This window comes from Pristiophorus japonicus, unplaced genomic scaffold (genome assembly GCF_044704955.1).
Source record: "Pristiophorus japonicus isolate sPriJap1 unplaced genomic scaffold, sPriJap1.hap1 HAP1_SCAFFOLD_29, whole genome shotgun sequence".
Lineage (NCBI taxonomy): Eukaryota > Metazoa > Chordata > Chondrichthyes > Pristiophoridae > Pristiophorus > Pristiophorus japonicus.
In genome coordinates, this window is record NW_027252668.1 from 1,211,469 (window position 1) to 1,224,936 (window position 13,468).

Genomic DNA, 13,468 nt, shown 5'->3' on the forward strand with positions numbered 1-13,468 from the left:
GTGGTAGAGCGGATGGGGAGAGGGGAATGTGGGGTAGAGGGGAGTGTGGGGTGGAGAGGGGAGGGTGGGTAGAGGGAATGGGGAGAGGGGACTGTGGGGTAGAGGGGATGGGGAGTGTGGGGTAGAGGGGATGGGGAGAGGGGAGTGTGGGGTAGAGCGGATGGGGAGAGGGGAGTGTGGGGTAGAGGGGATGGGGAGAGGGGAGTGTGGGGTAGAGGGGATGGAGAGTGTGGGGTAGAGGGGATGGGGAGAGGGGAGGGTGGGTAGAGGGGATGGGGAGAGGGGAGGGTGGGTAGAGGGGATGGAGAGAGGTGAGTGTGGCGTAGAGGGGATGGGGCGAGGGGAGTGTGGGGTAGAGGGGATGGGGAGAGGGGAGTGTGGGGTAGAGCGGATGGGGAGAGGGGAGTGTGGGGTAGAGGGGATGGGGAGAGGGGAGTGTGGGGTAGAGGGGATGGGGAGAGGGGAGTGTAGGGTAGAGGGGATGGGGAGAGGGGAGTGTGTGGTAGAGCGGATGGGGAGAGGGGAATGTGGGGTAGAGGGGAGTGTGGGGTGGAGAGGGGAGGGTGGGTAGAGGGAATGGGGAGAGGGGACTGTGGGGTAGAGGGGATGGGGAGAGGGGACTGTGGGGTAGAGGGGATGGGGAGAGGGGAGTGTGGGGGGGAGAGGGGAGTGTGGGGTAGAGGGGGGATGGGGAGTGGGGAGTGTGGGGTAGAGGTGATGGGGAGAGGGGAGTGTGGGGTAGAGGGGGATGGGGAGTGGGGAGTGTGGGGTAGAGGTGATGGGGAGAGGGGAGTGTGGGGTAGAAGGGATGAGTAGAGGGGAGTGTGGGGTAGAGGGGATGGAGAGTGTGGGTTAGAGGGGATGGGGAGAGGGGAGTGTGGGTTAGAGGGGATGGGGAGAGGGGAGTGTGGGGTAGAGGGGATGGAGAGTGTGGGGTAGAGGGGATGGGGAGAGGGGAGTGTGGGGTAGAGCGGATGGGGAGAGGGGAGTGTGGGGTAGAGGGAATGGGGAGTGGGGACTGTGGGGTAGAGGGGATGGGGAGAGGGGAGTGTGGGGTAGAGCGGATGGGGAGAGGGGAGGGTGGGTAGAGGGGATGGGGAGAGGGGAGTGTGGGGTAGTGCGGATGGGGAGAGGGGAGTGTGGGGAAGAGGGAATGGGGAGTGGGGACTGTGGGGTAGAGGGGATGGGGAGAGGGGAGTGTGTGGGGGAGAGGGGAGGGTGGGTAGAGGGGATGGGGAGAGGGGACTGTGGGGTAGAGGGGATGGGGAGAGGGGAGGGTGGGTAGCGGGGATGGGGAGAGGGGAGTGTGGGGTAGAGGGGATGGGGAGAGGGGAGTGTGGGGTAGAGGGGATGGGGAGAAGGGAGTGTGGGGTAGAGGGGATGGAGAGTGTGGGGTAGAGGGGATGGGGAGAGGGGAGTGTGGGGTAGAGCTGATGGGGAGAGGGGAGTGTGGGGTAGAGGGGATGGGGAGAGGGGAGTGTGGGGTAGAGGGGATGGAGAGTGTGGGGTAGAGGGGATGGGGAGAGGGGAGGGTGGGTAGAGGGGATGGGGAGAGGAGAGTGTGGGGTAGAGGGGATGGGGAGAGGGGAGTGTGGGGTAGAGGGAATGGGGAGAGGGGAGTGTGGGGTAGAGGGGATGGGGAGAGGAGAGTGTGGGGTAGAGGGGATGGGGAGAGGGGAGTGTGGGGTAGAGGGAATGGGGAGAGGGGAGTGTGGGGTAGAGGGGATGGGGAGAGGTGAGTGTGGGGTAGAGGGGATGGGGAGAGGGGAGTGTGGGGTAGAGGGGATGGGGAGTGTGGGGTAGAGCGGATGGGGAGAGGGGAGTGTGGGGTAGAGGGGATGGGGAGAGGGGAGTGTGGGGTAGAGCGGATGGGGAGAGGGGAGTGTGGGCTAGAGGTGATGGGGAGAGGGGAGTTTGGGGTAGAGGGGATGGAGAGAGGGGACTGTGGGGTAGAGGGGATGGGGAGGGGGGAGTGTGGGGTAGTGCGGATGGGGAGAGGGGAGTGTGGGGTAGAGGGGATGGGGAGAGGGGAGTGTAGGGGGGAGAGGGGAGGGTGGGTAGAGGGGATGGGGAGAGGGGACTGTGGGGTAGAGGGGATGGGGAGAGGGGAGTGTGGGGGGGAGAGGGGAGTGTGGGGTAGAGGGGGATGGGGAGTGGGGAGTGTGGGGTAGAGGTGATGGGGAGAGGGGAGTGTGGGGTAGAGGGGGATGGGGAGTGGGGAGTGTGGGGTAGAGGTGATGGGGAGAGGGGAGTGTGGGGTAGAAGGGATGGGTAGAGGGGAGTGTGGGGTAGAGGGGATGGAGAGTGTGGGTTAGGGGGGATGGGGAGAGGGGAGTGTGGGGTAGAGGGGATGGAGAGTGTGTGGTAGAGGGGATGGGGAGAGGGGAGTGTGGGTTAGAGGGGATGGGGAGAGGGGAGTGTGGGGTAGAGGGGATGGAGAGTGTGGGGTAGAGGGGATGGGGAGAGGGGAGTGTGGGGTAGAGGGGATGGGGAGAGGGGAGTGTGGGGTAGAGCGGATGGGGAGAGGGGAGTGTGGGGTAGAGGGGATGGGTTGAGGGCAGTGTGGGGTAGAGGGGATGGGGAGAGGGGAGTGTGGGGTAGAGGGGATGGGGAGAGGGGAGTGTGGGGTAGAGGGGATGGGGAGAGGGGAGTGTGGGGTAGAGGGGATGGGGAGAGGGGAGTGTGGGGTAGAGGGGATGCCGAGAGGGGAGTGTGGGGTAGAGCGGATGGGGAGAGGGGAGTGTGGGGTAGAGGGGATGGGGAGAGGGGAGTGTGGGGTAGAGGGGATGGGGAGTGTGGGGTAGAGCGGATGGGGAGAGGGGAGTGTGGGGTAGAGGGGATGGGGAGAGGGGAGTGTGGGGTAGAGGGGATGGGGAGTGTGGGGTAGAGGGGATGGGGAGAGGGGAGTGTGGGGTAGAGCGGATGGGGAGAGGGGAGTGTGGGCTAGAGGTGATGGGGAGAGGGGAGTGTGGGGTAGAGGGGATGGGGAGAGGGGACTGTGGGGTAGAGGGGATGGGGAGAGGGGAGTGTGGGGTAGTGCGGATGGGGAGAGGGGAGTGTGGGGTAGAGGGGATGGGGAGTGTGGGGTAGAGGGGATGGGGAGAGGGGAGTGTAGCGGGGAGAGGGGAGGGTGGGTAGAGGGGATGGGGAGAGGGGACTGTGGGGTAGAGGGGATGGGGAGAGGGGAGTGTGGGGGGAGAGGGGAGTGTGGGGTAGAGGGGGATGGGGAGTGGGGAGTGTGGGGTAGAGGTGATGGGGAGAGGGGAGTGTGGGGTAGAGCGGATGGGGAGAGGGGAGTGTGGGGTAGAGGGGATGGGGAGAGGGGAGTGTGGGGTAGAGGAGATGGGGAGAGGGGAGTGTGGGGTAGAGGAGATGGGGAGAGGGGAGTGTGGGGTAGAGGGGATGGGGAGAGGGGAGTGTGGGGTAGAGGGGATGCCGAGAGGGGAGTGTGGGGTAGAGCGGATGGGGAAAGGGGAGTGTGGGGTAGAGGGGATGGGGAGAGGGGAGTGTGGGGTAGAGGGGATGGGGAGAGGGGAGTGTGGGGTAGAGGGGATGGGGAGAGGGGAGTGTGGGGTAGAGGGGATGGGGAGAGGGGAGTGTGGGGAAGAGGGGATGGGGAGAGGGGACTGTGGGGTAGAGGGGATGGGGAGAGGGGAGTCTGGGCTGGAGGGGAAAGGAAGGTGATTTGGAGGAGGTGGGAAGGGGACGAGAGCAGGGTAGGGTGAGGGGGGTGAAGGGGGAAATAAGACGATGATGCTACAATCTCTCGGGGGTGGGAGTGACCGAGAAGGTGACGGTCCGTGTAACACCCCCCGTCAGACCCCGGTCACAGTGACTTTGGCCATGTGACTGACCTGTGGGGACTGACACATGGTGGAACACTTTAACACGACCCTTGCACGGTGGTGAACTCACAATCGAGGAGCTGGACTAATGGGACGGCTCCGGCCCGAGAGAGCCAGCACGGACACGATGGGCCGAATGGCCCCGTCCTGTGCTGTCACCGACCTCCCCTCCCCCCGTTGACCGCTGATCACTCACTCACTTTGCCCATGGTCCTGAAGATGGGATGGTTGACACGACAGACGACCTTTCCCACGCTGGAAAACTTGGAGTTCATCATGTCGTCGCATTCGATGTGGGATCTGCGACTGGCCTGGGGGGAGGGAGAAAATGTCAGGTATAAAATATTCCGGGCCGTTCCCTCCCTCAGCACCCACTGACCCTCGCCCACAGGGACCGAGAGGCTCCCGTCTCCCTCAGTACCCACTGACCCTCGCCCACAGGGACCGAGAGGATCCTGTCTCCCTCAGTGCTCACTGACCCTCACCCACAGGGACCGAGAGGCTCCTGTCTCCCTCAGCACCCACTGACGCTCGCCCACAGGGACTGAGAGGCTCCCGCCTCCCTCAGTACCCACTGACCCTCACCCACAGGGACCGAGAGGATCCCGTCTCCCTCAGTACCCACTGACCCTCACCCACAGGGACCGAGAGGCTCCTGTCTCCCTCAGTACCCACTGACCCTCACCCACAGGGACCGAGAGGCTCCTGTCCCCTTTAGTGCCCACTGACCCTCGCTCACAGGGACCGAGAGGCTCCCGTCTCCCTCAGTACCCACTGACCCTCACCCACAGGGACCGAGAGGATCCTGTCTCCCTCAGTACCCACTGACCCTCACCCACAGGGACCGAGAGGCTCCTGTCTCCCTCAGTACCCACTGACCCTCACCCACAGGGACCGAGAGGCTCCCGTCTCCCTCAGTACCCACTGATCCTCACCCACAGGGACCGAGAGGATCCTGTCTCCCTCAGTACCCACTGACCCTCACCCACAGGGACCGAGAGGCTCCCGTCTCCCTCAGTACCCACTGACCCTCACCAACAGGGACCGAGAGGATCCTGTCTCCCTCAGTACCCACTGACCCTCACCCACAGGGACCGAGAGGATCCTGTCTCCCTCAGTGCCCACTGACCCTCACCCACAGGGACCGAGAGGCTCTGTCTCCCTCAGTACCCATTGATCCACACCCACAGATACCGAGAGGTTCCTGTCTCCCTCAGTGCTCACTGACCGTCGCCCACAGGGACCGAGAGGCTCCCGTCTCCCTCAGTACCCACTGATCCTCATCCACAGGGACCGAGAGGCTCCCGTCTCCCTCAGTACCCACTGATCCTCACCCACAGATACCGAGAGGCTCCTATCTCCCTCAGTGCCCATTGATCCTCACCCACAGATACCGAGAGGCTCCCGTCTCCCTCAGTACCCACTGACCCTCACCCACAGGGACCGAGAGGCTCCTATCTCCCTCAGTGCCCACTGATCCTCACCCACAGATACCGAGAGGCTCCTGTCTCCCTCAGTGCCCACTGATCCTCACCCACAGGGATCGAGAGGCTCCTGTCTCCCTCAGTACCCACTGACCCTCACCCACAGGGACCGAGAGGCTCTGTCTCCCTCAGTACCCATTGATCCTCACCCACAGGGATCGAGAGGCTCCCGTCTCCCTCAGTACCCACTGATCCTCACCCACAGGGACCGAGAGGCTCCCGTCTCCCTCAGTACCCACTGACCTTCGCCCACAGGGACCGAGAGGCTCCTGTCTCCCTCAGTACCCACTGACCCTCACCCACAGGGACCGAGAGGCTCCCGTCTCCCTCAGTACCCACTGACCCTCACCCACAGGGACCGAGAGGCTCCTATCTCCCTCAGTGCCCTTATCCACCCTGTTCATTACATCCTCAAAGAACTCCAGCAAATTTGTCAAACACAATTTCCCTTTCATAAAAACATGTTGACTTTGCTTGTTTGAATTATGCTTTTCCAAATGTCCCGCTTCCTTAATAAAGCATTTTCCCAATGACAGATGTTCGGCTAACTGGTCTATAGTTTCCTGATTTTTGACTGCCTCCTTTTTTAAATAGGTGCGTTACTTTTACGGTTTTCCAATCTGCTGGGACCTCCCCAGAATCCAGGGAAATTTTGTAGATTACAACCAACACATCCACCATCTCTGCAGCCACTTCTCTTAACACCCGAGAATGTAAGCCATCAGGTGTCCTTTAGTCCCATTATTTTACCGAGTACTACTTCATTTGTGATAATGGTTGTATTAAGTTCCCCCTCCCTACAGTCACTTGATTGTGCACTTTTGGGATGATTTTAGTGTCCTCTACCATGAAGACCGATACAAAATATTTCTTCAGCAGTGGGTACTGAGGGAGACAGGAGCCTCTCGGTCCCTGTGGGTGAGGGTCAGTGGGTACTGAGGGAGACAGGAGCATCTCGGTCCCTGTGGGTGAGGGTCAGTGGGTACTGAGGGAGACAGGAGCCTCTCGGTCCCTGTGGGTGAGGGTCAGTGGGTACTGAGGGAGACAAGAGCCTCTCGGTCCCTGTGGGTGAGGGTCAGTGGGTACTGAGGGAGACGGGAGCCTCTCGGTCTCTGTGGGTGAGGGTCAGTGGGTACTGAGGGAGACAGGAGCCTCTCGGTCCCTGTGGGTGAGGGTCAGTGGGTACTGAGGGAGACAGGAGCATCTCGGTCCCTGTGGGTGAGGGTCAGTGGGTACTGAGGGAGAAAGGAGCCTCTCGGTCCCTGTGGGTGAGGGTCAGTGGGTACTGAGGGAGATAGGAGCCTCTCGGTCCCTGTGGATGAGGGTCAGTGGGTACTGAGGGAGACGGGAGCCTCTCGGTCCCTGTGGGTGAGGGTCAGTGGGTACTGAGGGAGACAAGAGCCTCTCGGTCCCTGTGGGTGAGGGTCAGTGGGTACTGAGGGACACAGGAGCCTCTCGGTCCCTGTGGGTGAGGGTCAGTGGGTACTGAGGGAGATAGGAGCCTATCGGTCCCTGTGGGTGAGGAGCAGTAGGAACTGAGGGAGATAGGAGCCTCTCGGTCCCTGTGAGTGTGGGTCAGTGGGTACTGAGGGAGATAGGAGCCTCTCGGTCCCTGTGGGTGAGGGTCAGTGGGTACTGAGGGAGACAGGAGCCTCTCGGTCCCTGTGTGTGAGGGTCAGTGGGTACTGAGGGAGATAGGAGCCTCTCGGTCCCTGTGAGTAAGGGTCAGTGGGTACTGAGGGAGATAGGAGCCACTCGGTCCCTGTGGGTGAGGGTCAGTGGGTACTGAGGGAGACGGGAGCCTCTCGTCCCTGTGGGTGAGGGTCAGTGGGTACTGAGGGAGATAGGAGCCTCTCGGTCCCTGTGGGTGAGGGTCAGTGGGTACTGAGGGAGACGGGAGCCTCTCGGTCCCTGTGGGTGAGGGTCAGTGGGTTACTGAGGGAGATAGGAGCCTCTCGGTCCCTGTGGGTGAGGGTCAGTGAGTACTGAGGGAGACGGGAGCCTCTCGGTCCCTGTGGGTGAGGGTCAGTGGGTACTGAGGGAGATAGGAGCCTCTCGGTCCCTGTGGGTGAGGGTCAGTGGGTACTGAGGGAGACAGGAGCCTCTCGGTCCCTGTGAGTGAGGGTCAGTGGGTACTGAGGGAGACAGGAGCCTCTCGGTCCCTGTGGGTGAGGGTCAGTGGGTACTGAGGGAGACAGGAGCCTCTCGGTCCCTGTGGGTGAGGGTCAGTGGGTACTGAGGAAGACAGGAGCCTCTCGGTCCCTGTGGGTGATGGTCAGTGGGTACTGAGGGAGACAGGGGCCTCTCGGTCCCTGTGGGTGAGGGTCAGTGGGTACTGAGGGAGACCGGAGCCTCTCGGTCCATGTGGATGAGGGTCAGTGGGTACTGAGGTAGACAGGAGCCTCTCGGTCCCTGTGGATGAGGGTCAGTGGGTGCTGAGGGAGATAGGAGCCTCTCGGTCCCTGTGGATGAGGGTCAGTGGGTACTGAGGGAGACAGGAGCCTCTCGGTCCCTGTGAGTGAGGGTCAGTGGGTACTGAGGGAGACAGGAGCCTCTCGGTCCCTGTGAGTGAGGGTCAGTGGGCACTGAGGGAGATAGGAGGCTCTCGGTCCCTGTGGGTGAGGGTCAGTGGGTCCTGAGGGAGACAGGAGCCTCTCGGTCCTGTGGGTGAGGGTCAGTGGGTACTGAGGGAGATAGGAGCCTCTCGGTCCCTGTGGGTGAGGGTCAGTGGGTACTGAGGGAGATAGGAGCCTCTCGGTCCCTGTGGGTGAGGGTCAGTGGGTACTGAGGGAGACGGGAGCCTCTCGGTCCCTGTGGGTGAGGGTCAGTAGGCACTGAGGGAGACAGGAGTCTCTCGGACCCTGTGGGTGAGGGTCAGTGGGTACTGAGGGAGACAGGAGCCTCTCGGTCCCTGTGGGTGAGCGTCAGTGGGTACTGAGGGAGATAGGAGCCTCTCGGTCCCTGTGGGTGATGGTCAGTGGGTACTGAGGGAGATAGGAGCCTCTCGGTCCCTGTGAGTGAGGGTCAGTGGGTACTGAGGGAGATAGGAGCCTCTTGGTCCCTGTGGGTGAGGGTCAGTGGGTACTGAGGGAGACAGGAGCCTCTCGGTCCCTGTGGGTGAAGGTCAGTGGGTACTGAGGGAGATAGGATCCTCTCGGTCCCTGTGAGTGAGGGTCAGTGGGTAGTGAGGGAGATAGGAGCCTCTCGGTCCCTGTGAGTGAGGGTCAGTGGGTACTGAGGGAGATAGGAGCCTCTCGGTCCCTGTGGGTGAGGGTCAGTGGGTACTGAGGGAGATAGGAGCCTCTCGGTCCCTGTAAGTGAGGGTCAGTGGGTACTGAGGGAGATAGGAGCCTCTCGGTCCCTGTGAGTGAGGGTCAGTGGGTACTGAGGGAGACAGGAGCCTCTCGGTCCCTGTGGTGAGGGTCAGTGGGTACTGAGGGAGATAGCAGCCTCTCGGTCCCTGTGGGTGAGGGTCAGTGGGTACTGAGGGAGATAGGAGCCTCTCGGTCCCTGTGGGTGAGGGTCAGTGGGTACTGAGGGAGATAGGAGCCTCTCGGTCCCTGTGAGTGAGGGTCAGTGGGTACTGAGGGAGATAGGAGCCTCTCGGTCCCTGTGAGTGAGGGTCAGTGGGTACTGAGGGAGATAGGAGCCTCTCGGTCCCTGTGGGTGAGGATCAGTGGGTACTGAGGGAGACAGGAGCCTCTCGGTCCCTGTGGGTAAGGGTCAGTGGGTACTGAGGGAGACAGGAGCCTCTCGGTCCCTGTGGGTGAGGGTCAGTGGGCACTGAGGCAGACAGGAGCCTCTCGGTCCCTGTGGGTGAGGGTCAGTGGGCACTGAGGGAGACAGGAGCCTCTCGGTCCCTGTGAGTGAGGGTCAGTGGGTACTGAGGGAGACAGGAGCCTCTCGGTCCCTGTGAGTGAGGGTCAGTGGGTACTGAGGGAGATAGGAGCCTCTCGGTCCCTGTGAGTGAGGGTCAGTGGGTACTGAGGGAGATAGGAGCCTCTCGGTCCCTGTGGGTGAGGGTCAGTGTGTTGTATTTGGAGTTCCAGAAGGCATTCGATAAGCTGCCACATAAAAGGTTGCTGCACAAGATAAAAGTTCACGAGGTTAGGGGTGATATACTAGTATGGATAGAGGATTGGCTAACTAACAGAAAAGAGAGTCAGGATAAATGGGTCATTTTCCGTTTGGCAAACAGTAACTAGTGGGGTGCCACAGGAATCAGTGCTGTGTCCTCAACTATTTACAATCTATATTAATGACTTGGATGAAGGGACTGAGTGTAGTGCAGCCAAGTTTGCTGACGATACAAAGATGGGTGGGAAAGCAAATTGTGAGGAGGACACAAAAAAATCTGCAAAGGGATGTAGACAGGCTCAGTGAGTGGGCAAAAAATTGGCAGGTGTGGAAAATGTGAGGTTATCCACTTTGTCAGAAAAAAATAGAAAAGAAAATTATAATTTAAATGGAGAAAAATCGCTAAGTACTGCAGTACAGAGGGACCTGGGAGTCCTTGCGCATGAAACACAAGAAATTAGTCTGCAGGTACAGCAAGTAATCAGGAAGGCCAATGAAATGTTGGCCTTTATTGCAAGGGAGATAGAGTATAAAAGCAGAGAAGTCCTGCTACAACTGTACAGGGTATTGGTGAGGCCACACCTGGAGTACTGCGTACAGTTTTGGTCTCTGTATTTAAGGAAGGATATACTTGCATTGGAGGCTGTTCAGAGAAGGTTCACTCGGTTGATTCCGGAGATGAGGGGGTTGACTTATGAAGATAGATTGTGTAGATTGGGTCTGTACACATTGGAGATCAGAAGAATGAGAGGTGATCTTATTGAAACTTATAAGATAATGAGGGAGCTCGACAAGGTGGATGCAGAGAGGCTGTTTCCATTCACAGGGGAAACTAAAACTAGGGGACATAGTCTTAGAATAAGGGGATGCCCATTTAAAACTGAGATAAGGAAAATTTCTTTCCTCAGAGAGCTGTAAATTTAAGGAATTCTCTGCCCCAGAGAGCTGTGGAGGCTGGGTCACTGAATATATTTAAGGCGGAGATAGACAGAGTTTTGAGTGATAAGGGAGTCAAAGGCTATGGGGAGTGGCCAGGGAAGTGGAGCCATGATCAGATCAGCCATGATCTTATTAAATGGCGGAGCATGGCCTACTCGTGCTCCTATATCTTATGTCCTTATGACCCTTACCCACAGGGACCGAGAGGCTCCTGTCTCATAGAAACATAGAAAATAGGTGCAGGAGTAGGCCATTCGGTCCTTCGAGCCTGCACCACCATTCGATAAGATCATGGCTGATTATTCCCTCAGTACCCATTTCCTGCTTTCTCTCCATACCCCTTCATCCCTTTAGCCGTAAGGGCCATATCGAACTCCCCCTTGAATATATCCAATGAACTGGCATCAACAACTCTCTGCGGCAGGGAATTCCACAGGTTAACAACTCTCTGAGTGAAGAAGTTTCTCCTCATCTCAGTCCTAAATGGCCTACCCCTTATCCTTAGACTGTGTCCCCTGGTTCTGGACTTCCCCAACATCAGGAACATTCTTCCCGCATTTAACCTGTCCAGTCCCATCAGAATCCTGTATGTTTCTATGAGATCCCCTCTCATCCTTCTAAACTCCAGTGTATAAAGGCCCAGTTGATCCAGTCTCTCCTCATATGTCAGTCCGGCCATCCCGGGAATCAGTCTGGTGAACCTTCGTTGCACTCCCTCAATAGCAAGAACGTCCTTCCTCAGATTAGGAGACCAAAATTGAACACAATATTCCAGGTGAGGCCTCACCAAGGCCCTGTACAACTGCAGTAAGATCTCCCTGCTCCGATACTCAAACCCCCTAGCTATGAAGGCTACCATTTGCCTTCTTTACCGCCTGCTGAACCTGTATGCCAACTTTCAATGACTGATGAACCATGACACCCAGGTCTCGTTGCACTGCTTTCCAAATGCGCTATTATTTCATCCTTCATAACTGATTCCAACATTTTCCCCACCACTGATGTCAGGCTAACCGGTCTATAATTACCCGCTTTCTCCCTCCCTCCCTCAGGTGACAACTGACCCTCATCTACAGAGATCGAGAGGCTCCTGTCTCCCTCAGTGCCCACTGACCCTCACCTACAGGGACAGAGAGGCTCCTGTCTCCATCCGTGCCCACTGACTCTCGCCCACAGGGACTGAGAGGCTCCTGTCTCCCTAGCGCCCACTGACCCTCGCCCACAGGAACCGAGAGGCTCCTGTCTCCTTCAGTAACCCACTGACACTCGCTCACAGGGACCGAGAGGCTCCCGTCTCCCTCAGTGCCCGCTGACCTCCACCCACAGGGACCGAGAGGCTCCTGTCTCCCTCAGTGCCCACTAACCCCCACCCACAGGGACCGAGAGGCTCCCGTCTCCCTCAGTGCCCGCTGACCTCCACCCACAGGGACCGAGAGGCTCCCGTCTCTCTCAGTGCCCACTAACCCTCACCCACAGGGACCGAGAGGCTCCCGTCTCCCTCAGTACCCACTGACCCTCACCCACAGGGACCGAGAGGCTCCCGTCTCCCTCAGTACCCACTGACCCTCACCCACAGGGACCGAGAGGCTCCCGTCTCCCTCAGTGCCCGCTGACCTCCACCCACAGGGACCGAGAGGCTCCCGTCTCTCTCAGTGCCCACTAACCCTCACCCACAGGGACCGAGAGGCTCTGGTCTCTCTGTGCCCACTGACCCTCACCCACAGGGACCGAGAGGCTCCCGTCTCTCTCAGTGCCCACTAACCCTCACCCACAGGGACCGAGAGGCTCTGGTCTCTCTGTGCCCACTGACCCTCACCCACAAGGACCGAGAGGCTCCCATCTCCCTCAGCACCCACTGACCCTCGCCCACAGGGACCGAGAGACTCCTGTCTCCCTCAGTGCTCACTGACCCTCACCCACAGGGACTGAGAGGCTCCTGTCTCCCTCAGTGCCCACTGACCCTCGCCCACAGGGACCGAGAGGCTCCTGTCTCCCTCAGTGCTCACTGACCCTCACCCACAGGGACTGAGAGGCTCCTGTCTCCCTCAGTGCCCACTGACCCTCACCCACAGGGACCGAGAGGCTCCTGTCTCCCTCAGTGCCCACTGACCCTTGCAGCAGTCTCCCACGTCCTGGGGGACACCATTGACCATGAACGTAACTGGACCAGCCACATAAACACCGTGGTCACCAGAGCAGGTCAGAGGCTGGGTATTCTGCAGCGAGTGTCTCACCTCCTGAATCCCCCAAAGCCTTTCCACCATCTACAAGGCACAAGTTAGGAGTGTGATGGAACACTCGACAGTTGCCTGGACGAGTGCAGCTGAAGTAGCTCGACACCATCCAGGACAAAGCAGCCCGCTTGATTGGCCCCCCATCCACCACCTTAAACACTCACTATCCTGTGGCTGCAGTGTGTACCATCTACAAGATGCACTGCAGCAACTCGCCAAGGCTTCTTCGGCAGCACCTCTCAAACCCGTGACTTCTACCTAGAAGGACAAGGGCAGCAGGTGCATGGGAACACCACCACCTCCACGTTCCCCTCCGAGTCACACACCATCCTGACTTCGAAATATATCGGCCGTTCCTTCATCATTGTTGGGTGAAAATCCTGGAACTCCTTCCCTGACAGCACTGTGGGAGCACCTTCACCACACGGACTGCAGCGGTTCAAGAAGGCGGCTCACCACCACCTTCTCAAGGGTGATTAGGGATGGGCAAAAAATGCCGTCCTTGCCCGTGACGACTACATCCTGTGAATGGATGAACACAGAAGTATGTATGTTACCTTGATTATCGAGGTCTTCCTGAAGGAAAGGCCAGTGGGAAGCCAGAAGGTCACCACGGTAAAATAGGAATTCTCGTCCAAGTTCTCCAGGGTAACATCAACTGTGAGAGTGGAGTAACTCCCGACGACCAGGAACCGGGTCCTGTGGGAGACAGGAGAGGCCTAGTTAGCGCGTCACGCAAAAAAACTCACATTTAGACAGTGCCTTTAACATACAAAACGTCCCAAGGTGCTTCACAGGAGTGTAAATCAGACACGAACAGACCGAGCTACACAAGGAGATATTAGGGTCAGGTGACCCAAAGCTTGGCCAAAGGGGTCGGTTTTAAGAA

At 59.2% G+C, this 13,468-nt stretch overlaps 1 protein-coding gene across 1 annotated transcript in view; it reads right to left on the reverse strand.

Annotated features, from left to right (window-relative positions):
- Nucleotides 1–13,468, reverse strand: part of LOC139248108 (integrin alpha-D-like) — a 203,814-nt gene that overhangs the window by 17,627 nt on the left and 172,719 nt on the right. Inside the window, exons 20-21 of the mRNA XM_070871858.1 lie at nt 13,137–13,278; nt 4,046–4,156 (exon numbers count right to left, since the gene is read on the reverse strand). Of these exons, the coding sequence (XP_070727959.1) occupies nt 4,046–4,156; nt 13,137–13,278 (253 nt within the window). The remainder of the gene's footprint in view (nt 1–4,045; nt 4,157–13,136; nt 13,279–13,468) is intronic.